This window comes from Podarcis cretensis (genome assembly GCF_951804945.1).
Source record: "Podarcis cretensis genome assembly, chromosome: 16".
Taxonomy (NCBI): Eukaryota; Metazoa; Chordata; class Lepidosauria; order Squamata; family Lacertidae; genus Podarcis; species Podarcis cretensis.
The window spans coordinates 39,349,877-39,377,136 of NC_137186.1; the positions used below are offsets into that span (position 1 = coordinate 39,349,877).

At 48.5% G+C, this 27,260-nt stretch overlaps 1 protein-coding gene and 1 long non-coding RNA gene across 4 annotated transcripts in view; one reads left to right on the plus strand and one right to left on the minus strand.

Annotated features, from left to right (window-relative positions):
• Positions 1-27,260, minus strand: part of LOC307205073 — a 448,154-nt gene that overhangs the window by 1,724 nt on the left and 419,170 nt on the right. Inside the window, exon 1 of one of the 3 annotated variants that reach the window (XR_013833829.1) lies at positions 182-260. The exons of the other annotated variants lie outside the window; for them this stretch is intronic. This is a non-coding gene — a long non-coding RNA (uncharacterized lncRNA). Of the gene's footprint in view, positions 1-181; positions 261-27,260 lie in introns of those variants that run through there. 3 annotated transcript variants of the gene reach the window in all.
• Positions 3,163-25,455, plus strand: HPD (4-hydroxyphenylpyruvate dioxygenase). The gene is made up of 13 exons (XM_079956977.1): positions 3,163-3,187; positions 5,141-5,203; positions 7,270-7,374; positions 10,155-10,197; positions 12,640-12,722; positions 12,823-12,912; positions 16,150-16,253; positions 17,677-17,754; positions 19,569-19,731; positions 21,463-21,534; positions 21,628-21,750; positions 24,079-24,195; positions 25,115-25,455. The coding sequence occupies exons 1-13, from the start codon at positions 3,185-3,187 to the stop codon at positions 25,223-25,225; spliced, it is 1,155 nt and encodes a 384-aa protein (XP_079813103.1). The 5' UTR covers positions 3,163-3,184; the 3' UTR covers positions 25,226-25,455.

Here is a 27,260-nt window from a genome sequence, read left to right on the forward strand (position 1 = left end):
ACAGCATAAAGCGTAACACTCTGCCCAACTCTTGGCATATGGTTCCCACCAAATTTAACAATCTTGGCCTCCTCAGTGCCATCAGAATAGCACACTTCTTTTATAATGTGGGATGTAAAAAAAGGCCACCGTACCCCAAGTATTTGTAAAAGCCCTTTAAAGCCAGTTAACACACAGTTACATAAATGCAAGGGCAGCTTCTCACTGCCTTTCACCAGAGACAGCGGCAAGTTGGTGAGGCAGTGCTGGACAGAACTCGACGCTGGCAACTTTCTCCATGACAGGTTCCTGATAAACTTTGTGCTTTCTGCTCAGACAGTTCATTGGCTTTACTCTCTTCCCAAATACCCTTTTAGCTAAGCTAAAAGGCGTTTCCGTGCGCTGCTCTGGTTCTCCAGAAGCGGCTTAGTCCTGCTGGCCACATGACCCGGAAGCTGTACGCTGGCTCCCTCGGCCAATAAAGCAAGATGAGCGCCGCAACCCCAGAGTCGGTCACAACTGGACCTAATGGTCAGGGGTCCCTTTACCTTTAATAAGGATAAAGTCCGAAGAATGCATTTCAGAACTTATGTTTTTTCTTACTTACTCCATGGCCTGATTCACATGTAACTCCAAACTACAGTTTATCATTGCATGCACAAGTTTCAGGGCTGCTCCCTCTCCTCTCTTCCCCCACAAGCGTGCACCGTCTTTCTCAATTCTGGTTAATAAATATACCTGAATCCAGATAAGTAGTGGCTGTTGGCTTATTTCAACAACAGCTCATGGTTTATGACGCTGACTTGTTATCCTAAAGTGCAAGCAAAATTACACAAGTAACCAAAAGTACGATCTCCCTGCTCAGATGCTTTAGAGGTGCATTTTATCGATGTTTTAAAGTCTTTGTGGAGTGTGTTTTTCACATTGGTCAATGCTCTGGCTTCTCGTGGGACAAAGGGGGGTATAAAATGAAATGAAGCCAGTGGGGGCTAGTGGTCAGAGTGTTGGGCCAGGACTTCAGCCTGGAAGCTCCTTGGTCAGACAGACAGTCTCTCAACCTAGCCCCACCTCACAGGGTTATTGTGAGCATAAAGTGGGGTGAGGGAAGAGCCATGTATGTCTCCTTGAGTTCTTTGGAGGAAATGGGCGGCGTCAGTGGCGGGCGGTAGAAATGTAATAATAAATGAAAATAAATAGAAGATTATTCCGATGATTTCACATATACACATATGAGGTCTGATCTGGCAGTGACTGACCAGGAATGGCATCATGGAGTCACGGAGGGGAGCTCAATGAAAGCAGAAGACTTGACAGGTTTCAGGAGCTGCTGGACAAGCAGTTATCCGGTGAAAATAGGGATGTCCTATTCAATAATAATAATAATAACAACCAGTGGTTTTTTAGGGACACTTGGAGTGTCTGCAAGCTGCCTTCTGGAGGGGGGACATCTTGGCTTCACACACACCCCAGCACTTCTGCATCTGACTGGCTGCCAAGACCTGCTCAAGATATTTTGCTGCCCGAGATGAAGAACGTCATGGTGCGTCCACTGTTACAGGCGCAAAAGCTTACTAGACTGGCAGTTAATTCAATGCTGGCAAAGCGACCACGTCCTCCATCACACCTGAGGGCAGCAAACTCCCCTGGGGAGGGCAGAGAGCAGACTCTGGAGCTCACACAGCCTTCGCTGCTCTCTGCCCATCTGCCACCTGAGGCAGCCGCTTCACTCTGCCTTGTGAAGTCTAGTTGCCTGAAATGAAAACAAGGGGTGACAGCAGCCTTGGCTGCCAATGCAACACTTTGCCCCCTAGAGTGCCACACTGCCTCCCTGGCATTCTTTAGTGCCTCCTGGACAGCAGGGACATGGGCACAGACCCCGTAGTCAGGGCCATCTTTACCCAGGGGTGCAAAGGGTGTGGGGCACCCAGGTGCTGAATTCTGGGGGGCGCCAGCCGCCCACTGCCGAAGCCGCCTAAGCTCTTAACTATCTACCTGTTATGAAATAATAAATAATGCTGATCAAGCTAGAAAAACAAAATACATATATACCTAGGTATTACAGAAATGTATACCTACGGTTTCACTAAAGGACTTTCAACTTTGTGCGCTCATTTACCAAAGACATGCCACGCTAGCGGCGGCGCGTGTCATTCACAATGGTGCTGTGTATGCAAAATTAACTCTTACATCAAAATATTATGTTACGTATTGTATTGAGCTGCTATGCGGCAGCAGGGTCACCGGCACCTTTGACCCGATTGATGTTTCTCCTTAATAGGTGCCTAAACAATACTTATAAGTTTATTAAGTGTGGTGGTGCTGTATACTTTAAAGGTAAAGGTAAAGGTACCCCTGCCCGTACGGGCCAGTCTTGACAGACTCTGGGGTTGTGCGCCCATCTCACTTAAGAGGCCAGGGGCCAGCGCTGTCCGGAGACACTTCCGGGTCACGTGGCCAGCGTGACATCGCTGCTCTGGCGAGCCAGAGCCGCACACGGAAACGCCGTTTACCTTCCCGCTGGTAAGCGGTCCCTATTTATCTACTTGCACCCGGAGGTGCTTTCGAACTGCTAGGTTGGCAGGCGCTGGGACCGAGCAGCGGGAGCGCACCCCGCCGCAGGGATTCGAACCGCCGACCTTTCGATCGGCAAGTCCTAGGCGCTGAGGCTGTAACCCACAGTGCCACCTGCGTCCCTTGCTGTATACTTTAGTATAAGTGTATTGTAAATAAATAAGCAAATAAAAATGTTTGTTTCTTTTTCCTTTCGTAAACAAGAGATAAAGTGTGGTGTTTGACATAAGCATAATAAAAGTTAATTTGGGGGCTAAACTAAATTTGGGGCGCTGGGCGGATCTTTGCACCCCGGCGGCGCATATGCTAAAGACAGCATTGCCCATAGTCCAGCCCCAAACTGCAGCTGCGTGAAAACGTTGCATTTTGACCCACACACTGACTTTGGAGTCACTTGGTCCCCTGCCTTTTCTCTTGTGTCACAGATAATGCTTGCGAGAAAGACAGCATATATCTGGGGTTAAAGTGTTTAAAATTTCCATCTGGAGTAGGAGGAGTGAGGGAGGAGCTCGCCCTCCCATGTTTGCTTTATTAAAAGCTTCGGATACTGCTCCTCTCCCCATCTCTCTCTCTCTCCCTGCCTGTCTTTCTTTCTCTCTTGGTGACATCGCTTTGCTGCCACAGAGAAGAAAAAATGGTGAGGCTTCACAGCTCTTAATCATATTATATATATATATTGTTGCTGTCACTCTTAAGGGTAACAAGAGGTGTTTTTGACCCTGTGAAATTTGCAAACACTTCCTAGTTGTTCACGTTTGGGCTGTCCTGCAAACATCTAAATCAGTGCATGAAAACCAAGCAATTTCTTGGAGTGAGTGAATATGCTGTGAACACCTAATTTGTGCAGACAGTTAGACATGGGTTTATATTTTTATTTTGGTTTCATCCCTCTAGTATTGGTGGTGGTGTCTGATGTATTTTTAAAACTCTCATGACTTGCATAGAGCCTTAGTTTGGAGGTGGGTTTTTTAAAACTTCTGGAGTAACTTTTTGCAAAATTAATGTCTCTGTTTTATTCTGCTTTGATCTTTAACCACTAGACGTCTTACTTGGATAAAGGGCTGAAGGTAAGATCACAATGCAGTCTAATATCCATGCACCCACCCCACCCCAAATATGGTCTATGGTGTCAATGGCATTTTGGATTAATGTCTTAGGGCATAAGCTGGCGAGAAGGACCACGGCAAAAGCCTTTTTGAAATGAATATTCTCCTGTTGCGCAGAAGAACTGGGCTGTGCATTTGGCAAATACCCGATAAACCTAAAAGCATCGTACAACAGTCACATTCTTACATTCTACAAGATGCAATCGTTTTGTATTTTAACTGAATGATTGTAATTCTTAAAGCAGAAGTGTGTGAGTCTCATAGACTCACACATTACTTAAGGGAAACCTGGTTAGCCACCAAGTGTACTCTCATTCCAGGTCAATCCCAGCTGCCTGTCATGGGTGCATGTATGATACAGGGGTTTACAAACAACATGTTCACCCTTTTTGGGTGTTCATGTACTAAATATGCACCAATTTCTTGTCTAATATTTTTTGATATTTCATAATATTGCGATAGCTGACAAAAGTGGTGTATTTAAGAAACAAAAGCTCCCCCATCTCAGCTAAAAAATAAAACAAAACAATGAGGGCACAGTTCAGCCAACATTAAGCAATTTTCAGCCTCATTAAAATGAGAGGGTGGTTAATTTTGGCTAGTTGGTGCCTTATGTTCTCAATCGATTAAGAAAAGTGGTACATTCGCTAATTACTGTGTGTGCCTGGTCCATTTGCCCAAGGCTATGATCCTAAGCTACTAGAAGGGAGTTCCATTGAACCCAATAGGACCTGCTTCCAAAATAAACCTCATTGTCCCCCACAGAGGGTAGCTGTGTTAGTTTGTGTCCCAGCAAAAACATTAAAGGATCTTTGCCTCTGCCATCCTAGTTCCGATCCTGCCTCACCTGGCTCTGTTGAGGGGGGTTTGAATGATCCTGCCTGCAGTGGCACAGCATGTGGGGGGCACAGGGGGGTTGCCAGTGTGGTGTAGTGGTTAAGAGCGGTAGTCTCGTAATCTGGGGAACCAGGTTCGCATCTCCGCTCCTCCACATGCAGCTGCTGGGTGACCTTGGGCCAGTCACACTTCTCTGAAGTCTCTCAGCCCTACTCACCTCATAGAGTGTTTGTTGTGGGAGAGGAAGGGAAAGGAGAATGTTTGCCGCTTTGAGACTCCTTCGGGTAGTGATAAAGCGGGATATCAAATCCAAACTCTTCTTCTGCTGCTTAAGGGTGCAAAATTTGAACATCTGGGCTCTGTTGAAAATGGCTTCTCTTTGCAAATCAGGAAGTTACCTCTATGGACAACGGAACAATTCTTCTTTTCTTCTCTCTACAGCTGCAATCTCCTGGGGGATGTGGGTGCTATTAGGCAGCTGAATCCGCATGCGTACTCCGTCCATTTCACTCTCTCCCACCCCCACCTCTGCACGGCCCGGGTGCTGGCACCCTATGCTACGCTACTGCCTGCCTGTGTTGGGGATACTGGGCTGCTCTGCCTCTGAGTGTGTCACATAATAACCAGCTATCTTTTCTCCCATTCAGCCCGAAAGAGGCCGGTTCCTTCACTTCCATTCCTTGACGTTTTGGGTTGGTAATGCAAAGCAGGTGAGTATGCTGATAAAACCAGGAAGGTCTGCCAGGGTGCGGGGGCGGGGGGGGGTTGACTCTCGAGAAAGGATGAGAGAAGAAACCAGTTTGGCTCGGATTTCAGAGCAGACTTACTGATTCGCAGTGCCCCAGACAAGATGCTTACTGCAATGCGGCAAAACTTTGAAATGTTCACTTCTCTGAATTTTGTGGTGTATACAAAATGTGTACATTTGGGGAATGTGTTATAAGAATGCAGGTGTTTAGTGAAAACCATGCATGAACGTGCATTGTATGGGGTCTAATTGCTTGCAAAAAGGAGAAGGGCCTCATGAAATGTGGCAGGTTTCCATGAGGATTATAAAACCGTATCTCACATGTGAGATATGGCAAGCGGAAAAGTCTGGGAAAATGAGAAAGAGGGGGATGCCAAACTTGACAGAGTGCTTCCTCTTAATGTTGTCGGCTTTGCTGCTGTTGCCCCCTTGTCCCCTTCCCAGGCACCTCACTGGGCATCTGCTTGGCCTCTGCGAGAACAGTGTGCTGGACTGCATGGGCCCCCTTAGGCCAGATCCAGCTGCAAATCTCTCCCTGCATTTGTTTGCAATACGGAGGGCTGTAGAGGGGATGTGCTTCAGGCTGTTGCCCTATTGGATGCTGGAGACGGGGTGGAGACCCATCTGAAAGGCGGGGTGGGAGTGGGGCAGATTTCCTGGGTAAGCTGCATTCAATTAATGGCTTGTGCCTTGCTGGCTATGGGGGATGGGGCATTGCACTCCCAGGAATGTGGAGCTGGAATGGTCTTTGGACTAGCCTGATGCAACCGAGAGAGGGGAGAGGGGAGGCAGATTCTTTGCTTGGTTGGCGGGGTTAGGGAGGTACTGAGCCAAACACACACCGTGCACAGAGGGCTCACCCACACCCTAGCTGAATGCCCACATTTCCCCATTCTGAATTGTGCACTGTAGCCCCCTGTGCTTCCACACCTCCCTGGTTTGTTTGCTGCTGCCGCATATCTTTCTACAAGGACCACAGGGCTGCTGCAGCCATTCCTCACCCCTCCATGTGGCTGTTGGCATCCATCTGTCTCGAGAGACAATGGAGTGCAGCTCCTGGGATGAAGTCAAACTGCTGTGCTAGCAGCACCAAAGTGGCTTCTCTGAGGCATAAGCCTGGGCAGTGTATCTGGAGTTCCTGGGCTGCCCAGACAACATTAACCTCACTGATGTGGTCCAAAGGAAAGGGAAGCAATATGTTTGACACCGGCTTGGCAGCAGGAATTGCCAGAAAGAGTCATACAAGGTGTCACCCAACCGCCTTAGGGACTCCACTCCACATTTGTGGAAGGGTTACCCCTGAGCCTTTTCTTCTTGCAAAGATATGCAGGCAGCAGGCAGCAGAAGTTTAGGATCAGAGTTTTGCTTCTCCTAGATGGGCTACCTTCCCAGGTTGATGAGGCCCATCAACCTCACCTTTCCTCCTGCAAGTGATGTCCCCCTCCTCCATTTTGTTTCTTAATGATGTCATTTGCAAGCTGTAATTCAATGGAAGATGCCCCCAGAGTGGTCTATTTAAGCTATACCAAAAGATCTGTTCTCAGTCTGGTATGATGTGGCGCAAAAAGGGGAAAGGGGTGAGGCAGCTCCCTAAGGGCTTTTAGCCTCCTAGGCAAGGCTGAGGGGCAGAGTGGGGATTTGAACCTTAGTCCAAACCCAATATTCTGACCATTATGTCACACTGGTTCTTGCCAAGTGTCATGCCAAGATTTAAAACATCACACCAGTAGGATAAACAGGTAACGCTGTACTCAGTGTGGCACTGAGCAGTTCATTGCACAGCGCAAGGGTTTCTCCTTGTGCAACCGAACCATCTCCCCCCTGTGCCCCCCACCTGATATGGGGGTTTCCCCTCCCTGCAGAGTGGATTTGAGAATGGCATAAGATGTGTGGGGGTGAGGGGAGGGAGCTACCATTGCAACAATTTAGTTGGTTATGGCCCATAGTCTTAATATGTGTCTGGTGACTTACTGATAACATGCTTTTTTAAAAAGCCATTTTGCTTTTTTTCGCCCGTGTGTTTTAAAGGCTGCTTCATTTTATTGCAACAAAATGGGGTTTGAGGAACTGGCCTACAAAGGTCTGGAGACGGGAAGCAGAGAGGTGGTGTCCCATGTGGTCAAACAGGACAAGGTAAGGAGGAGAGAAATAATAATAATAATAATAATAATAATAATAATAATAATAATAATAATAATTTATTTGTACCCTGTCCATGTGGCTGGGTTTCCCCAGCCATTCTGGGGGGCTTCCAACAAAGATGAAAAATACACTAAAATGTCACATATTAAAAACTTCCCTGAACAGGGCTGCCTTCAGGTGTCTTCTGAATGTCAGGTAGTTGTTTATTGCTTTGACATCTGATGGGAGGGAGTTCCACAGGGTGGGCGCCACTACCAAGAAGGCCCTCTGCCTGGTTCCCTGTAACTTGGCCTCTCGCAGTAAGGGAACCGCCAGAAGGCCCACGGAGCTGGACCTCAGTGTCCGGGCAGAACAATGGGGGAGGAGACGCTCCTTCAGACATACTGGACCGAGGCCGTTTAGGGCTTTAAAGGTCAGCACCAACACTTTGAATTGTGCTCGGAAACGTACTGGGAGCCAATGTAGGTCTTTCAAGACCAGTGTTATATGGTCTCGGCGGCCGCTCCCAGTCACCAGTCTAGCTGCCGCGTTCTGGATTAGTTGTAGTTTCCGGGTCACCTTCAAAGGTAGCCCCACGTAGAGCGCATTGCAGTAGTCCAAGCGGGAGATAACCAGAGCATGCACCACTCTGGCGAGACAGTCTGTAGGCAGATAGGGTCTCAGCCTACGTACCAGATGGAGCTGGTAAACAGCTGCCCTGGATACAGATTTGACCTGTGCCTCCATGGACAGCTGTGAGTCCAAAATGACTCCCAGGCTGCGCACCTGGTCCTTCAGGGGCACAGTTACCCCATTCAGGACCAGGGAATCCTCCACACCTGCCTGCCTCCTGTCCCCCCAAAACAGTACTTCTGTCTTGTCAGGATTCAACCTCAATCTGTTAGCCGCCATCCATCCTCCAACCGCCTCCAGACACTCACACAGGACCTTCACCGCCTTCACTGGTTCTGATTTAACAGAGAGGTAGAGCTGGGTATCATCCGCATACTGATGAACACCCAGCCCAAACCTCCTGATAATCTCTCCCAGTGGCTGCATGTAAATGTTGAAAAGCATGGGGGAGAGGACAGAACCCTGAGGCACCCCACAAATGAGAGCCCAGGGGTCTGAACACTCATCCCCCCCACCACCACTTTCTGAACACGGCCCAGGAGGAAAGAGCGGAACCACTATATGACAGTGCCCCCAGCTCCCAGCCCCTCAAGACGGTCCAGAAGGATGTTATGGTGGATGGTATCCAACGCCGCTGAGAGATCCAGCAGAACTAGGAAACAGCTCTCACCTTTGTCCCTAGCCCGCCGGAGATCATCAACCAGTGCGACCAAGGCAGTTTCAGTCCCATGATGAGGCCTGAATCCCGACTGGAAGGGACCCAAATGGTCCGCTTCTTCCAGGCGTGCCTGGAGTTTTTCAGCAACCACTCGCTCAATCACCTTGCCCAAGAATGGAAGATTTGAAACTGGGCAATAATTGGCCATCGTGGCCGCATCTAAAGATGGTTTTTTAAGAAGCGGTTTAATAACCGCCTCTTTCAGTGGGTCTGGGAAGGCTCCCTCACGGAGGGAAGCATTCACCACCCCACGAAGCCCATTGCATTGATGTAGGCTTGGGGGGGGGGGTCTAGGGTTGCCATATTGCAAGAAATGAAAATCCAGAGACAAACAAATTGTTGACCTTTTTTAAAAAAAGAAAATTTCCTGCGGAGGTAGGAAGGTAGGTAGAAGGTATAACAGCAAGCTTGCAAAACCAGTCCCTTTGTCTAGGCAACAGTTGTAGCTGACAACTAGCACCATATTCCACATGCCAAAGGGATAAGCTGAGATGCAAGGGCTACAACCAAGTGATATTGCCCTCTGGGCAAATGAGTGGGTCTCCCTCTTCCCCCCCCCAGCTGCTAGGGGAAGGGAACAATAGACATTGCTGGGCAGAGGACAGGCTGAAAAGCTGGAGACAGAGACATGCTTGCTCTGCGCTAAATCCAAGCTGTGACTCAAAGAATAAGCAAGATCTCCTGGGGTGTTCATGCTGTGAGCCCCTTCATCCTATGCTCAGGTTATATATGTGCGTAGATAAAAGGTAAAAGGACCCCTGACTGTTAGGTCTAATCGCGGACGACTCTGGGGGTTGCGGCGCTCATCTCACTTTATTGGCCAAGGGAGCCGGCGTACAACTTCCAGGTCATGTGGCCAGCAGGACTAAGCCGCTTCTGGCGAACCAGAGCAGCGCACGGAAATGCTGTTTACCTTCCTGCCAGAGCAGTACCTATTTATCTATTTGTACTTTGACGTGCTCTCGAACTACTAGGTTGGCAGGAGCGCCGACCTTCTGATCGGCAAGCCCTAGGCTCTGTGGTTTAACCCACAGCACCACCCGTGTCCCTTGATGCGTGTAGATAAACTATCTATAAACCATATATCCTAAAGACCCTCACTCCAAGGAAATTGAACCTGGAACCCTTGGACTCTCTTAACCCTTGGAGAGTTGGGCTGGAGTGTACCAGTAATGTGAATGGGGAGGGGGACCCACGACTGTCTTGGGTCTAGCAAAGAGAGACCATCTCTCTAAGCCAGCCTTTTGCCAACCTTGTGCCCTCCAGATGTTATGGAATACTCCTGTTTTTAGCTTCCTGTTGGTTGTCTCAATGATCTTGGATATCAACATTTTAAATGAATGCCAATGTCAGCATTTCAGCCTTTGACTCATCACTTAACCTTGTCATAAAGAAAACGAATGCTTGTAGTTATTCTGATTATTATTCTGATTACCAACAGATCATATTTATCTTCTCCTCGGCTCTCAACCCTGGAAATCAAGGTAATTCAAGAGTTGGTCCTATTGTAACTTTTCTTACCAAACAAGTTCCTTTTGAAACCCTGGGAGTTCTGTGTCCAGCTCTGGGGGCCACATTTTGAGACAGGTGTTGGCTCCACGCAGGTCAGGAGTAGGGCGAACTGGATGGGGAGGGTTCTGTACTCTCAATAAGGAATGCATTAAATTGCTGGCTGTGCTTTAGCCTGGAGGAGAGAAGTTTAAGGGGAGACGTGAAAGTGGTCTTCAAATATCAGAAGGGTTGTTGCATAAAAGGTGGAACAGACCTTTTCTCTGTTTCTCCAGAGGGCAGGACTTGAACCAAGGACCAGGAATGGCAGGGAGGGGCAGACTGTGGCCAGATATGCAGAGAAAGTTCCTAAAAGCAACTGCTCCTGCCCTGTCTGCCACAGGGGACGCTGGCAGACTCCCCTCCGCAGCACTATTTAAGCCGAGGCTGGGCAGCCGTTTGTAAGGGGCTGCTGCTGGTTTGTGTCTTGCATTGCAGATTCTGCTCTGAGCATTGGGGGGGGGGGGCTCAATGCCCTCCCAGGGTCTCTTTCAATGCAATTCACTGGTTTACTTTACTGTGCTTCAAGTTACCGTATTTTTTGCTCTATAAGACTCACTTTTTCCCTCCTAAAAAGTAAAGGGAAATGTGTGTGCGTCTTATGGAGCGAGTGCAGGCTGTGCAGCTATCCCAGAAGCCAGAACAGGAAGAGGGATTGCTGCTTTCGCTGCGCAGCAATCCCTCTTGCTGTTCTGGCTTCTGAGATTCAGAATATTTTTTTCTTGTTTTCCTCCTCCAAAAACCAGGTGCATCTTATGGTCTGGTGTTACATAGATCATCTCGTTGTTTCCAGTCCAGGTGTGCCATCTAGGGGAGCTGGGTGGCTGAGGGCTCCACCCAAATTTTCAAGGGGTGAGTTGGGCCCCCTCAAAATTCAGTGACCCTGCGCACTGAAAGCTCTCTGATGGTCTCTGCCAGGGGTGTGGCAAGGCAAAGCATCTTCACCCTGGCGTGTCCTTTTGCGAATCACCCGGGCCCCTTCCCGGAAGACACCAAAACGAGAGGCTGCATAAAAAAGTAGGGTGGGGGGCAGGAGATGGCAGGCCAAGTTGGCATGTCTGGGGGGTGTATGTGTGATGTCACGCATGTGCGATGCCTTCCCTCCCGGCAGCGTTGGGCACAACTTGGTGGCTCTGTTCAGCCTGTAGTGTTGGCTCCTTTTGCTCCATGGAGCCATGGAAGGGGCCTGCGTTGTGCTTCTTAGCCACAGTGGCTTTGTTCTCCCTCCACTGTTGAAGGCAGCACACCTTTGTTGGGAATCCCAAACAGGGAATCGTCTGCTGTGCTCATGTCCTGCTTTCAGGCTCCTTGTAGGCATCTTGGTTGGCCGTTGTGAGAACAGGATGCTGGACTAGAGGAGTTATGGGCCTGATCCAGTGACTAGGCCCTTCTCATGTTTCCATGTTCTTCACAACCCATCAGCGGTGCCATAGGTGCCCTCTCGCACCAAAGATTGTGGGTGCCCGCAACGAAGGGCTTCGACTTCGCCCATTGACTTTGGAGTGGCTCAGTCCCCCAGATATATTGTTGTGGGTGCTGAAGCACCCACGGCTCCCTAGAGTGAGCTCCAGTGAGTGGTGCTTTAATATCATAAGGACTGATCCAGCCAAAGGGATACCCTGTCCAGCCCCCAGTTTCTCTTCATGACCAACCAGATGACTCTGGGAAGCCCTCAAGCAGAGCCGTCTTCCCCATAGGGCTTAGTGGTGCGTCGTGCCAGGGCGCCAGCTTCTCAGGGGCGCCCCAGCGAGTGGGGGAGCTGCGCGGCTCTGCCGGTGGCCTCCCCTTTCCCTGCATGCCCGCCAGCTGCGCCCCGCCAACCATATGGCTGGTGGGCGTGCAGCTTGCCTCCCAAGCCTCCGCAAGGATTGCTCTCCTGCAGCGGCATGGGGGAGAGTTGCGTCCCCTGATGGCTGGCAGTGCGCAGCTTCAGCCCCCCCCATCTGTGGTAATTTGGGGGTGCTGGGCGGATATTTGCACCCGGCGCCACATCTGCTAAAGACAGCCCTGCCCTCAAGCAGCCTGGCATGGTGGATGTGGGCCTCTCCCTCCTTTTTTCTTTCTGCGTTCTCTGATGGTCCTTGACGGCTGGATTCAGGGTCACCACCTCTGCCAGTTCCTCAGCTGGAGGTTTTACCAGGGTTATATGCAGCCCCTTGGCAGGACTTCAAATGCAGGCTTCTCCTTGTCTCAGGGGAGAGATGGAGGCTCATTTGCTCTTAAATGCAGTTAATTCACTAGCAGTTAATTCACAATGTTCTGAGGTACACCACCTCTGGCTATGGAGGTTTCATCTTTTTTGGCCAATAGCAGTTGACAAACTTCTCCTCCATTAAATTGTCTTGGTGTTTCCTCTTTCTCTCTCTCTCATTATGCAGAAATGGGAGCACACTTAGTGAAGCATGGGGACGGAGTCAAAGATGTTGCCTTTGAAGTGGAGGACTGTGATTTCATCGTGCAGGTAAATCTCTGCTGAGGAGGGTCTCTGTGTGACTTGAGAGGCTTGCTAGCCTTTCGCCTTGCTTCATCTAGTAAGTGCTATTTTTATTTTTCCCACTCAGAAAGCTAGAGAGCGTGGAGCTCTGATTGTTAAAGAACCCTGGATAGAGGAAGATAAACACGGGAAGGTGAAATTTGCAGTCGTTCAGACGGTAAGAAAGTGAGGGCTTTCACCTATAAACTGCATTTGGACAGACTCAGGAAATAATAATACTAATAGGCAGTTATTGTTAAGACAGCGGAACTCTCCTTCCTTGGAGGTTTCTTAAGCAGAGGTTAAATGGTCATCTGTCAGGGATACATTGCAGGGTGTTGGACTAAACTCTACGACTGTGATAAATAAATAGGATTTATATAGCATGTTCTCGAGGCACTTTGTTTTTATTTTATCAGAAACCCTTAAAACAAGCCTATCATATTAGCCTCATGTTTCTGAACTGGAGACTGAGAGAAATTACTAGACTTCTTCCGCCTCAAGAAGAAGCTATGCATTTAGCCAAACTTAGTGATTAATGTACAGAGTAAGAGGTCCTGTTTGCCATTGCAGTACAGGAGTCCTGTAGTGACTCCATGCTCTTTATTTATTGCAGCTTGTAAAACAGTGATTGAATTGCCCCCCAAACCTCAGGCCTTTATAGATATTATTTACACAATGAATCCCATCTGATTGGCTGATTCTGCTACCCTCCTGGAGCCTGATTGGTCTTTTCCTGCAAGCCAATCAGTTGTTGCATTCTAGGATCCTACTTGCCTATTGTTCCAGGATCCAAGCTTAGTACATAACACCATATACATTTAAAACAGCATCATGGCACTTTAATTAGTCATGGCGCCGCCCCGCCCCCCATTTACAAAAGCATCCTGGGAAGTGTAGTTTAAGGGTGTTGAATAGCTGTTCTGGAGGTGCCTATTCCCCTCACAGAACTACAACTCTCAACTCTACAATTAAATAATCCCTCCCTCTTTCCATGGATTTCTGGGAATTGTAGGCCTGTGAGGGGAATCGGAGTCTCCGAATACTCTTCCCCTGATTGTGAAGACAGGCTCTGGTGAAGGAGCAGACAAGGCCAAGAGTCAACAGTCAAGAAAGTGGTTTCTGCACATGCTGTAGAGCAGGGGTGCCCAAACCTTTTTCAAAGAGGGCCAGATTTGATGGAAGTGAACATGCATGACGGCTGACCAAAGTTGAGCTTTTTTTTAGGATTGAAGAGCTTTTGGGGGGATGTCCCCCCCAAGGTTTATTGACCTTTTGAAAGGATTTGACAGCAATAAATGAATGAACTGCCTCAGGGGCCTGATAAAACTGGCCGGAGGGCCGAATTGGCCCCAAGGCAGACTTTGGATATGCCTGCCTTAAGAACTAGCACAAAATAACCCATATATAAAACACAGTACTTGTTGCTTCTTGTTATGTGTTACACACACACACACACACACACACACACACAAAAAACAACAACAACACGGTACTTGTTGGTTCTAGCTCCTGAAAGCTCTATCTTAAAAGACCTCCAACCCCTTTGCCACCATCTATTTCCCGAATTCTTCTGTTGTCCCCCTGTTGTTGTCTTTTTATAATATAGCATTCATCAACAATACAAACAACAAGTAATGGATACCGGTCACCAGCTACAAAGGGAAATGAGGTGGAAAATAATAGCAGCATGCTAAAATTGTACTTTGGCTTCAGGATCAGTGCTACAAACTTTTCTGATTGTTTGTTTTTTGGAGGGGGGGGAGGAAAGCTGCACCCTACTTTGCTAAATTCCGACTTATCCTCATGAGGGAGGTTATAATCCCACCGACACCAGCCCCATATTTTTCCCACCTCTCTGACTTCCCCCTCTCTCATATCTATATCTATATCGGGGGAGGCAGCCTCGCCTGCACAATAAGTGATAAAAAGAAGGCTGCTGCTGCTGCTGGGCTTTTCTTTGCGGGCTTTCTGCTGGGGGGATGGGTGAGGCAGAGAGCGCTCTGCACATGCTCAGGAGACCCCTTAGCCCACAATAAACACCCTCCCCCCCCCGGACCCTGAGGAGGCTGCCGGGCCTCTCTTGGCGGCTCCCCACCTGCGCCGCTCCCGGATGAGGCTCCGCCGTTCTCCTCCACGGGCATCGCGCCGCCGCTTCTGACTCGCGCCGGGTTTTGAATGCCTTGCGGCGCTTCCGGCGGAGTGGGCGGGGGAGGGGGGGAAACCGTGCGCTTTCCAAATATCGCGAGATAAAAGCGGCGGCTTCGCGGGAAACTGCCGAGACAACAAATCCCTAGACTGGCGGCCGGCGGCGGCTACACGGGCCACATGACGAGGTCTGGCGGGCCGGATTCGGCCCGTGGGCCTTGTGTTTGACACCCGTGCTGTAGAGGGAAGTGAGGGGAAGGGGGGAGCAAGGAAGCAGCTGCCCCCCCCCCCAAAATCAAGTAAATAAATAAAAATACCTAACTAAAAGTAGAAATTGTAGAAAGATTTTGACAGATTTTCCTGAGCACTTGGGGTCAACAGAAAGTCATTTAAAACAACTGTTACTGAGATTTGGCAAAAACCAATAAAACAAGTTTTGGGGGTGGGGAGCCAGTGGGATCCCTCAGCTTGAAGGAAGGTGAAGACAGGTGACCCCACCTAGGCCCGAAGTCACCCCCCCCCCAACCAGGCCTCAAAACTGTCCAAAATTCCTTTTGTCTTCTAAAAATCCAAAACAGCTTTTGTGTGGATTCTCACAAGATGCTGTGGCAAGGGCAAACCGTTACTTTTAAAGGCCAATGAATAGGCTCTGTCATTGCCAAGAATACTCAGGCCTGAGAAACGAATCTTATCTCATTCTAGTTGCAACTTCTTGGACATGGGGAACCACTCTCACCACCACCCCTTTCCTGGGAAAGGCGCCAAGAGTCCAAGAGTCCCAAGACAGCTTTCTGTTCATGCTCAGAGGAACTCATGGGCAAGACTCTGGAAGAAGGAGGAGAAAGGGGGAGGGACTTGGAAGTGGTATATATGTTTGTGCACATGACTGTGAACTCGTGCATGCTTTTTGTGAGTTATCTCACTTGCTCCTTCTACCAGTTCATGGATGGTAGAAATAAAGCTTTTTCTCTGAAACTATTCCGTGAGTGTCTGTTGACTCCCTCTTCCCTTTCCCGGGCGCAATATTTTTCCCTCCCACCCGAGGGCAAAGCCCCATAAGGCTACAAGCTCACTAGAGCAGTGTTTCCCAACCTTGTGCCTCCAGCTGTTTTTGGACTACAATTCCCATCATCCCTTGCCACTGGTCTTGCTAGTCAGGGATGATGGGAGTTGTAGTTCAAAAACAGCTGGAGGCACAAGGTTGGGAAACACTGCACTAGAGTGATATTAAAACGTTGCACTTTCCTCTTTCTCCTCCTCCATCTAGTATGGAGACACCACACACACCCTGATAGAGAAGAGGGGCTACAAGGGGCTTTTCCTGCCTGGGTTTGAGCCACCCATCTTCAGGGACCCTCTGTTGAAAAAACTGTAAGTACCCAGCCCTTACTGCTCTGGTTAAACTCTAGCATGAAAGATCTGGGTCTCATTTTAGACTGGGTGCCATTCCACACACTTAGATTTGCCACTGGGATTGTTCAACCAGCAAGGAGCTAGTCCTGGCCATTTCTGAGTGTCCTTCCCACATTACACTTTTAGATAATCTTTTCTCTCTCTTCCCTGCCCCCCTCCCCCTGCACACAGATTAGCACAGTGACCCCACTGGAAGTTGTTATCCTTGTAGGTACACACTTCAGACAAGCTTAAACATACACCTGAATCAAAACAAAAATCATGCTCAAAGAACCTTTGGTGATTTTCATCAGAAAGAGTTTGATGTCTGCTTTTTAAAAAACAAACAACAAAAACAACCAAACACAAACAGTGAGACCCTCCCAGGCGGCTGATACATTGGGTATACATAATCAATAATAACATATTCAAATCAACCATATGTACAATTTTATATACGTTAACACTCCTCCATCCACAAGGTTTATTTACATTTTTATTGCCCCAAATTGTTCAAACCTACCCAAATAATTCAATAGCATCTCAAACTAATCCTCCTCTTTCTCACTGACCTTAAACCCTTTCATGCTGTGTATCTTCACAGTTACTATAGATATTATAAAATTATAATATTATTCAGGTTTTTTCCTCCATTGGTTCACCCCAGCTCTTCTGCATTTTTCCAATTACTCGCTATAACCTGTCTGGCTGCAGTTACCATCAATTTTACCCATTTACATTCCTCTTTTGTTTTTAACTTGGTGCTACTCAGACTAATAAGAACCATTAATTTAGCTATCCCCACCTTCCTACCCACAGTTCCCGATATTTCTATACCAATCTGTTTCCAAAATTCATTAACTAACGGGCAATCCCACCACATATGACTGTATGTTCCCATCACTCCACATTTCCTGACTGATTTTATTTGTTTATTTATTGCATTCACATCCCACTTTTTCTCTCTCTAAGGAGTTCAAGGTGGCATCCCTTGTTCTCTCTGCTGCTCATTTAATCCTCACAACCACCCTGTGCGGTAGGCTAGGCTGAGGGGAATGACTGGCCCAAGGCCACCCAGGGAACTTCATGACCAAGTGGCTGGACTCCCAGATTCTGTGCTGACACTCTAGCAGGACACCACACTGGCTTATGGGGAACCCTTTGTGTAAAGGGAGATTAACCCCTGAAAGGCGGACAAGAGCTTAATTTGCAAATGGGTTGCTGAGATACTTCAAATGGGCCTTTGGCAACAGGCTTCTCTTGCCCATATGTTTTTCTCTGGAAAGAGTTAATGGGGGTGGGAGGATCTGAGGCCAACTTGTCTGCATGAGAAGTACTCATCCCACAAAAAAACACTGTGGAGGTAAAAACCCCTGATCTCACCTGCCTTTTTCTTTCTCAGGCCACCTGTGAAACTGAACTTCATTGACCACATAGTGGGGAACCAGCCTGACAAGGAGATGAACTCTGTGGCAGAATGGTAAAGATTGCTTTTGGAAATCAACTTAAGGGAAGAATTGCTTTCCTTCTAGAACATGAAATTTCCTCGATGACAACACAGGACATTTAGAGCAGCCATGGGGACCCCGCATGTTGTGGGCCTGATCAATCTAAATCCCTGATTCAGAGGAACTGATTTTAGGACATTTATTATGGGCGGCCTTTACAACATGATATGTACGTACGCAAACATGCATCCAGGGGGTGGGGTCTCCAACTGAATCTTCTTCGATCCAGGTGACAGAAAGCCTCATTTTAGGCACTGCTCATAGACCATCCTCTCCTGGGGCTTTGCATACCCACCAGCTCAGCATATGGGGGTGGGGAGGAAGGAAGGGGGGCTGACCCTCTCCTTGGCTCTGCTCAAGGGAATGTGGCCCAGAGGATGTGGGCAGCTGGGCCTCGACTGTGGCTTTATCAGCGGGGATATCAAAGGGCAATAGCTATGATGGCTAACATTGATCTCCAGGTCCATCTACTCCAGGGGTGTCAAACTCAAATTCATCGGGGGCCGCATCAGCAGTTTGGTCACCCTCAAAGGGCCGGTTGTATCTGTAGGACTATGTAAAGGACATGTAAAGTGGAGGTTTCCTGTGTAGAACGGCCGGCGCCGCTAGAGGGCAGACGTTCTCTGGCTTGTAGGCTGCCGCGCATGTGCTGAAGAGGCGGCTTTCTTGTGTCAAAAAAAAAGTGAGAATAAAAGGTGAAGGCTGGCGGCCGGCAGCGGCTACACGGGCCACATGACGAGGTCTGGCGGGCCGAATTAGGCCCGCGGGCCTTGTGTTTGACACCCGTGATCTACTCTATACCTCTGAATGCCAGCTGCTGGAGATAAGCAGCTGTTGGCTTCCGGTCTTGCGTGAGGATTTCCCAGAATAATCTGGTTCACTGCTGGTGGGACCATTATGTTGGACAGCTGTGCTGCCTGGGGCTTGGTGGGCGCTGCAGTCCAAAACATCTGGAGGTTTGGAGAAGAGTGGAGTAGATGGACTTTTGATCTGATCTCGCTTAGCTGCCTGGAGATCCACACACACACACCCGCTCCCCCTCCCATTAGCTGATTTTTAAATGGAATTTCCAAGACAAATGCAATTATAAACACCCACAGAGCAGACCCCCTCTCCCTTCCTTCTTTGAGCTTCCAAGCAAGCAGCCTCCATTCCAGCCATGGTTCCATAGACCCAGAGCTGCGACTCTGGAAGGAAGATCAGCAGCTTCTGTAGACCATTGGCCAGTCTCCCTCTGTGCAGTGATCAGCCATGGCTGTCCAGGGGATTAGATGGGAGTCTTCCCCAGCCATATCTGACGATACTAGGGATTGAGCCTGGGGTCTTTGTAAGCAAAGTGTGTCTGGTGCCTCCTCTAAAAACAAAGGAGGTCTCTAGTCCTCACTGTTCTGAATAAAGGATTGAATTAGATAGAAACTGCTTTCGACAGAGTTAGACCGCTGGCCCATCCACCTGGCTTGGTACTGTGCAACCCTGACTGGCAGTGACTCTCTGCCTGGACATATCAGGGGTTGAAGGTGAATGCAAAGGCAGGTGCTCTACATCTGAGCTATGGGCTCTTCACAAAAGAAACAGATGGATATCAGAGCAGGAAGCTGCCCAGGTAGCTCTCGCTGCCTTGCTGCATCTCCTTGTTGCAACTTTTTAATTCTTCAGTCATTAATTCTTCAAAAGAATGTTTGTGAATGCATCTAGACTCCACCCAGGATGTCCTCTAAGAATATAATTGTGGCTAAAGCCCTTGGCCTACTTATTCTGACATGTGGCGCTTCTTGCACATCCGCAGGTACCAGAGAAACCTCCTCTTTCACCGTTTCTGGTCTGTGGACGACAAGCAGCTGCACACAGAGTACAGTGCCCTCCGGTCCATTGTGATGGCCAATTATGAAGAGACCATTAAAATGCCCATCAATGAGCCTGCAATGGGGAAGAGGAAGTCTCAGATCCAGGTGAAAGCAGACTCTCTGGGTCCTTTGTGTCAGGGCTGAGTGGCCAGTGTTGAGCCTCGAGCCAGGGCAGAGGAACTGGCAGAGACACACCAGGATTGTGGGAAGTCCCCGGCCAAACAGGAAGCCTTTCACCATCCTCCAGTGGCCAACCTGGGGAGATGGTTCCATCTCAGAGCCTCAGGATGCTTGGGAAGGCATTGCCACCTGCAATTCCAATTGTGTGCTACCAGGTGCAGCTACCCCCTAGAGAAGAAGGTGTCAGTTTCTAACTCCAGTGGCTTGTAGCATAAAGTTGTTTTAGGGGGTGCCAACTGCTTTGGGGGCTCTGGGCACTTGGCATGCTGGGGAAAGTCTGGGGTGCAACACACACACACACACACACACAGAGAGAGAGAGAGAGAGAGAGAGAGAGAGAGAGAGATATGCATATTCTATTGGCTGAAATGGAATGCCTCAAGCCTCATTTAACTGGGGGAGGGGGACCCTTTGACACCCCCCCCCCCAGAAAGGTCTCTATGGGCGCATGGTGTGCCATGCTGGTGACCGCCTGAGTTATTTGGCCTCTTCAGTACAAGCCCCGCCCATCCCAATGCATTTGCCTATTGAATCCTTCCTCTAAGGAGGTTGAGACTGTGTAGTGGTGTAGATTTCCTTTAAGCAAGGAGCGTTGACTTTGTGGACTGCTTCTCCCCTGGTGCAAGGTGGAAACATTTCTCGATAATCGGGTCTTTGGCTGATTGACATTCTATAGCCAGCGTGGTGTAGTGGTTAAGAGCAGTGGAATCGTAATCTGGTGAACCGGGTTCGATTCCCCGCTCCTCCACCTGCAGCTGCTGGGTGACCTTGGGCCAGTCACACTTCTCTGAAGTCTCTCAGCCCCACTCACCTCACAGAGTGTTTGTTGTGGGTGAGGAAGGGAAAGGAGATTGTTAGCCGCTTTGAGACTCCTTCGGGTAGTGGTAAAGCAGGATATCAAATCCAAACTCTTCTTCTCTTATTCTTCTATAGCCTTTTAAATGTGTTTATGGGAGGGGGTTATTGGTTTGATTTTGTTTTAATAGGTATTTTGTGTTCTCATCTTGTATTTTTATGCTGTAAACTGCTCTGTGATTTTAAGATGATGTGTGTGTGTGTGATTTGATTTTTTAAAAATCCACAATACGGTAAAAATTTCCTGTACTATGAAAATACAAAAGAATCTGACTAGAGCAGCTGTCATTAGTGATGGCCACGTAGAGATTCATCAAAACAGCAGTAAGAGCACATGTTCCCACCCCACCACTCTGGGTAAACCCTGTTTCTATTCCTCCGGTGTTTGGATGCAATGAGACAAGCGCTAATCACAATGCAATCCAGCACACTTCTGCTCAGAAATAAGACCCACTGAGCTCCATGGAACATACTCCCAAGTGTGTCAAGGACTGCAGCCTAGGATTACAAGAGGGTAAGGCAGGAGATGAAGGCTGTTAAAGACTTCTACCCACAATGACGTATTTTTCTCTCCTCCCCTCAAGCTCAAGGTGGTCTACATAGTTTTCCCTCTTCTCACTTAATCCCCACAACAGTCTTGCTAGGTTGAGGTCGCAAAGTGAGCTTCATGGCTGAGTTGGAATTTGGACTCTGGTCTCCCAGGTCCTGGTCTTGGCCTGGTGTTTTTGTGATGTTGTTGCTGGCGGTTCACCACTCACATGGTGCCTTCCTGTGCTTACTGTGTGCTTTTCCGCTCTGCAGGAATACGTGGACTATTACGGGGGCCCTGGAGTCCAACACATCGCTCTGAATACCTCGGATATTATTGCTTCAGTAAGACAGTGTATTCCCTGATCAGTCTACGAATAAGTGGCCACCTTTGGGAATGTGGCCTTTGTCATTGCTGTGTACATTTTTGGGTTGCAGGTCACAAACCTGAAAGAACGTGGCACGGAATTCCTGGTGGTGCCCCCCACCTACTACCAAAAACTTAGGGAGAAATTGAAATCAGCCAAGATCAAGGTGAAGGAGAACATGGATAAACTGGAGGTGAGTTGGCTACCAGGGCTACCCTACATCTTGCAGTTTGGCTTAGTGGCCAGAAGGTTGGTCTAGACTAGGACTTCATCATACAGTGCATTGTTAAACTATGGAACTTGCTGCCACAGGAGGCAGTGATGGCCATCAACTTGGGTGGCTTTAAAAGAGGATGGGACAAATTCAGTGGCTACTAGTTATGGGGGCTGAACAGGAGGCTGAACTAGATGGCCCCACTGGCCTGATGAAACAGGGTTTTCTTATGTTCTTACCGACTGGCAAGGCATGAAGTCAAATCCCTACTCATTTGTGAAGCTTGGTGGGTGACCTTGAAATAACCACTAGCTCCAAGTTTTGGTGGGAGCAAAACAGAAAGGTCAAGAACCAGATAATCCCCTTGGAGGATCTTGGATAGAAATACAATACAAATGCAAGCAATTACTTTAGCAGCTGCTCAACTTGATGAGTTTTACATTGGGAAGGGGGTTGTGGCAGTTCCAATGTAATGTGTTTCCTGCTTGGCAGGGGGTTGGACTCGATGGCCCTTGTGGTCTCTTCCAACTCTATGATTCTATGATTCTATTCTAAGACCACCAGCCTTTAAGGTGGGACTGGCTATCCTGTGACCCCCTCCCAAGGCCCTTGGACTCCAAGCTCTCACCAGCCCCAGCCAGCATGGCCCAACACCGGAGAGAGATGTGAGGTGGAGTCCAGCAACATCTGGAGGGCCACAGGTTAACCCCATCCCAGCTTTGAGGGCATCACTTCATGGTGGCAATAGCGACGGCAAAGAGGACATTCTTCACCGCCTCTATTGCATCTGCAGAAAACAGCAGCAGGAGACTCTTTCTAGTGGTTCACAATCTAGCAGAACAACCTCCACCATCAGGGCCTGGTGAGGATCCCAAGATCTCCTGCAATGATTTTGCAAAGTTTTTTTTTGCAAAGATTTTGCAAAGAGGTAGACTCCACCATGGGGGCAGGGCCGGGGTGGGAGAGTGCTAGAGTCCTGTCCAGTCAAGTGGCATGGGATCAGTTCCTATCTGTTACCTTCAAGGATGTGGACAGGCTGCTTGGATGAGTGAAACTAACCACCTATCTCCTTGATCCTTGCCCATCCTGGTCCTGAATGGGGTAACTGTGCCCCTGAAGGACCAGGTGTGCAGCCTGGGAGTCATTTTGGACTCACAGCTGTCCATGGAGATGCAGGTCAATTCTGTGTCCAGGGCAGCTTCTACCAGCTCCATCTGGTATGCAGGCTGAGACCCTACCTGCCCACAGGCTGTTTTGCCAGAGTGGTGCATGCTCTAGTTATCTCCCACTTGGACTACTCCAATGCACTCTATGTGGGGCTACCTTTGAAGGTGACCCGGAAACTGCAACTAATCCAGAATGCGGCAGCTAGACTGGTGACTGGGAGTGGCTGCCAAGACCATATAACACTGGTCTTGAAAAACTTACATTGGCTCCCAGTGCATTTCTGAGCACAATTCAAAATGTTGGTGCTGACCTTTAAAGCCCTAAACAGCCTTGGCCCTGTATACCTGAAGGAGCATCTCCACCCCCCATCGTTCATTACGGACACTGAGGTCCAGCACAAGGGCCTTCTGGCAGTTCCCTCACTGTGAGAAGCCAAGTTACAGGGAACCAGGCGGAGGGCCTTCTCGGTAGTCGCACCTGCACTGTGGAATGCCCTCCCATCAGAAATCAAGGAAATAAACAACTATATGACTTATAGAAAACATCTGAAGGCAGCACTGTTTAGGGAAGTTTTTAATGTCTAAAAGGTAAAGGTAAAGGTACCCCTGCCCGTATGGGCCAGTCTTGACAGACTCTGGGGTTGTGCGCCCATCTCACTTAAGAGGCCAGGGGCCAGCGCTGTCCGGAGACACTTCCAGGTCACGTGGCCAGCGTGACATTGCTGCTCTGGCGAGCCAGAGCCGCACACGGAAACGCCGTTTACCTTCCCGCTGGTAAGCGGTCCCTATTTATCTACTTGCACCTGGAGGTGCTTTCGAACTGCTAGGTTGGCAGGCGCTGGGACCGAGCAGCGGGAGCGCACCCCGCCGCAGGGATTCGAACCGCCGACCTTTCGATCGGCAAGTCCTAGGCGCTGAGGCTTTAACCCACAGCGCCACCTGCGTCCCTTTTTTAATGTCTAATGTTTTACTATTTTTTATGTGCTGTAAGTTGCCCAGAGTGGCTGGGCAAACCCAGCCAGATGGGTGGGGTATAAATAATAAAATTTGTTGTTGTTGTTGTTGTTGTTGGTTATACAACATCTCACCCATTCCCTGGGCAACTTCTATCATTGCCCTTTCATTTGCTTCTGCTGTAAAGGAACTCAAAATCCTAGTTGACTTTGACGAGAATGGATACCTGCTTCAGATCTTCACAAAGCCTGTTCAGGACAGACCGACTGTCTTCCTTGAGGTCATCCAGCGCCACAATCACCAGGTTTGTTGGGCAGCCGGGGCTCACCCCAAGCTCAGTGGAAACAAATCAACTCTCACAGATTGGTGGCTTTCTGCTCTACCCTGCTCAGGTTTTGTTTTTTTAAAAAAAACTTGCATGATAAAAGTTGGGAAATGACCACCTTTTTAAAGCACAAAAGGTACTCAACTTGGATAATCCAGCTGCTGTATTGCAACCACTAGAATGAGCTGTTGGCCAGATTTTACTATGCTGCAGCTAATTGTCAGAGGGTAATGTGGCTTGCAGGCCAGATGATCTGAGCAAGCAGTAGGGCAGGCATAGGCAAACTTTGCCCTCCAGATGTTTTGAGACTAGTTTCCATCATCCCTGACCACTGGGTCCTGGGAGTTGTAGTCCCAAAACATCTGGAGGGCTGAGTTTGCCTGTGTCTGCAGTAGGGGCTTGGCTGACTCTGTGAATAATTATTGTCTCCTCTTTCTGATCAGTTCATTGCTACTAACCTCACCTCCTGCCCCTTGAAAACAGCCTCACTTTGGCTAGGTACCTGCCTCTGGCCTTCCCGATTTCTGAGTTTACTGCTCTGGAATTTGGCATTAGTCTACTCTGAACTAGGGACTTAACTCTGCGCCTTCCAAGTTCCAAGGGGCTGTCTGCAGGTCTGACCCTGACAACGCTTATTCAAAAGGCAGATGGAATAATAACAACAATGTTGCTGGTGTGGCTATTAAATCTGAGCTGATGGGAATGCATCATCATCATCATCATGCTTCTGTGTTCATATGAGGCACATTGTGACTGATCCTTGGCTTCTCTGCTGTATCCCCCATTCCATCTGAGGCGGAGTGGAGATCTCACCTGCCACGGAAGAGAGCTCCAGTTGGGGTATCGGGAAGAAGGTGCTTGCACTATTTACACATTTCTCTCTCTCCTGTGGCTTTAGGGATTCGGTGCTGGAAACTTCAAATCTTTGTTTGAAGCTATTGAACTGGACCAAGATGCCCGGGGAAACCTCACTGTCCTGACACCCACCGGAGAATCAGACTTTGTGTAATGCTCAGGAGGAAACAGTATGGATATATACTGAAAGTGGGATGCACTATGCAAGGATTGGAATAATTCCTCCCAGTTCAGGCTTTCCTGAAGGTGGTTCTAAAGTCTTACTTTTCCCCTCCATTGGCTATTTTTTTTTAAAAAAATAATAATTAATACCATGGGAGCCTTCCTCCATGTCCACTTTGGAGAGATCCCTCAGGTTGGCTGAAATAAACAAATGAACATGAATTTGTCTGTTCCTGATCCCAGCATTTGGCTACGCAGTTTTGGGGCTATGTAAAAACTGCAACTTTTGAGTCATGGAATCAGAGAGTTGCAAGAGACCTCAAAATGAATCAAGTCCAAACTCCAGGCGATGAAGGAACCCTTCCTTGTGCCATTTTTGTTGATAGGTGGCTACCTACATGCCACCAAGTGCAGCAACACCCAGCTGCAAGATCCAGTGATAGGTAGCCTTTCCCATTATGGTTTTTGCCCTTGTCCAATGAGGCTCTTGTTATCTGCCGTGTCTGTAGAGCAGGGATGGGGAACCTGGTACCCTTCAGATATTGCTGGACCCCAAACTCCCATCAGCCCCAGCCAGTATGGCAAATGGTATGGGGTGATGAGCACTGTAGCCTGCCCTACAACAGATGGAGGACTGCAGATTCCACCACCTCCTCTGTAGTGTAACTTTTTCTCAAAGCCCTTCAAACTTAGTGGCTATCTTCACATCATTTATTAAAATATTGTTAACCCAGCCTCTGTCCAAAGGTTCCAGGACCAGGTGTACCAATAAGTAAACAAAGCCAGCTACAAGTCAGGATCAGATAATAAAGAAATAAATAATCTTAAAACACAAGCAGTCCTTGTACGACATTATGTTAGATGAATCAACACAATGGTAAGTATGTCCTGGCAAATAAAGATGGTACAGTGGAACCTCGACTTACATACGCCTCGTCTTGTGGATGTTCCAAGTTGCGTCTGCAGCAAACCCAGAAGTAAACACCGGGTTTGCCGCGGTTCGCGCAAGCAGCTTCTGCCATCTGCACGTGCGCAGAAGCGGCTGCCGCCGCCTGCACATGTGCAGAAACTACTGCCAAATGTGCATGCACACAAGACGCCTCTTCTAGCTTCCTGTTTCGACCAGAGGACGGACCTCCGGAATGGATTATGTCCATAAGTAGAGGTCCCACTGTATTAGGAGAGAGGAAGATGAATTTCTCTATTTACAGCTCCCTCAGTGCTTGAAGAATTACGTTTTTTTCATACTTCCATACATAGTGACCCAATCTGTACTTCTTGGACTAACACAAGGATGGGAATTTAGTTATCCAGAGGCTTTTGTCCTTGCCAAAGAGTTACTGCCTCAAAAAAAATAAAAAATAAAATGTACGTTTCAAGTAAAAAAATGCATTTCAAAATACAAACACGATCCTGCCTCTTCTAGGGGTCAGGGTGCTTCTCTTCCCCAGAAGAGGCACAACTAGTTTCAGAAGGGCCAGCAGCACACAGCCAACTCACTGGCCTCCAATGCTATGCTTCCTATTTGAACCAAGCCGCACAGATCTCTGCAAAGCTTGATGGGATTCATTGCATATTTTATTTCAATGCACTTCCCCCACCCGGTCCCTTATCTAGGACAGGAGTAGCAAACTGTGACCCCTCAGATATTGCTCATCCCTGACTATTGTCCATGCTGACTGGGGGCTATTGGGAGTCCAACAGCAGTTGGGAGCAACCACAGACTCCTGTCCCTGTCTTGGTGCATCGCTTAAGGTTTGAGAGGTTAGCTGAGGTGCTCACCTGCCCACCACACCTGCACAATCCCATCATACCTGTCCTGTGCTATCCAACCTCTTGTATATACTTCACAGTTGTACCCTGCAAGGATAAAAACTTTTAAAAATGAAGTTCCTAGTCCTTATGGGGGGGCAGTGAAAATATGCTTGTTTAGGATGTAAGCCATTAAACATATTTTCCTTTCTATATATTAAGGACAATGGTTATGTTAGGTCTGTAAATGTCCTCTGTGTAAATATTAGGACATC

Excerpts from the sequence above, each read along its gene's own strand:
- HPD (XM_079956977.1), top strand. Across the intron at positions 5,204-7,269 it reads GGGTTGGTAATGCAAAGCAG|GCTGCTTCATTTTATTGCAA; the intron begins GTGAGTATGCTG and ends TGTGTTTTAAAG. Across the intron at positions 17,755-19,568 it reads ATGAACTCTGTGGCAGAATG|GTACCAGAGAAACCTCCTCT; the intron begins GTAAAGATTGCT and ends GCACATCCGCAG.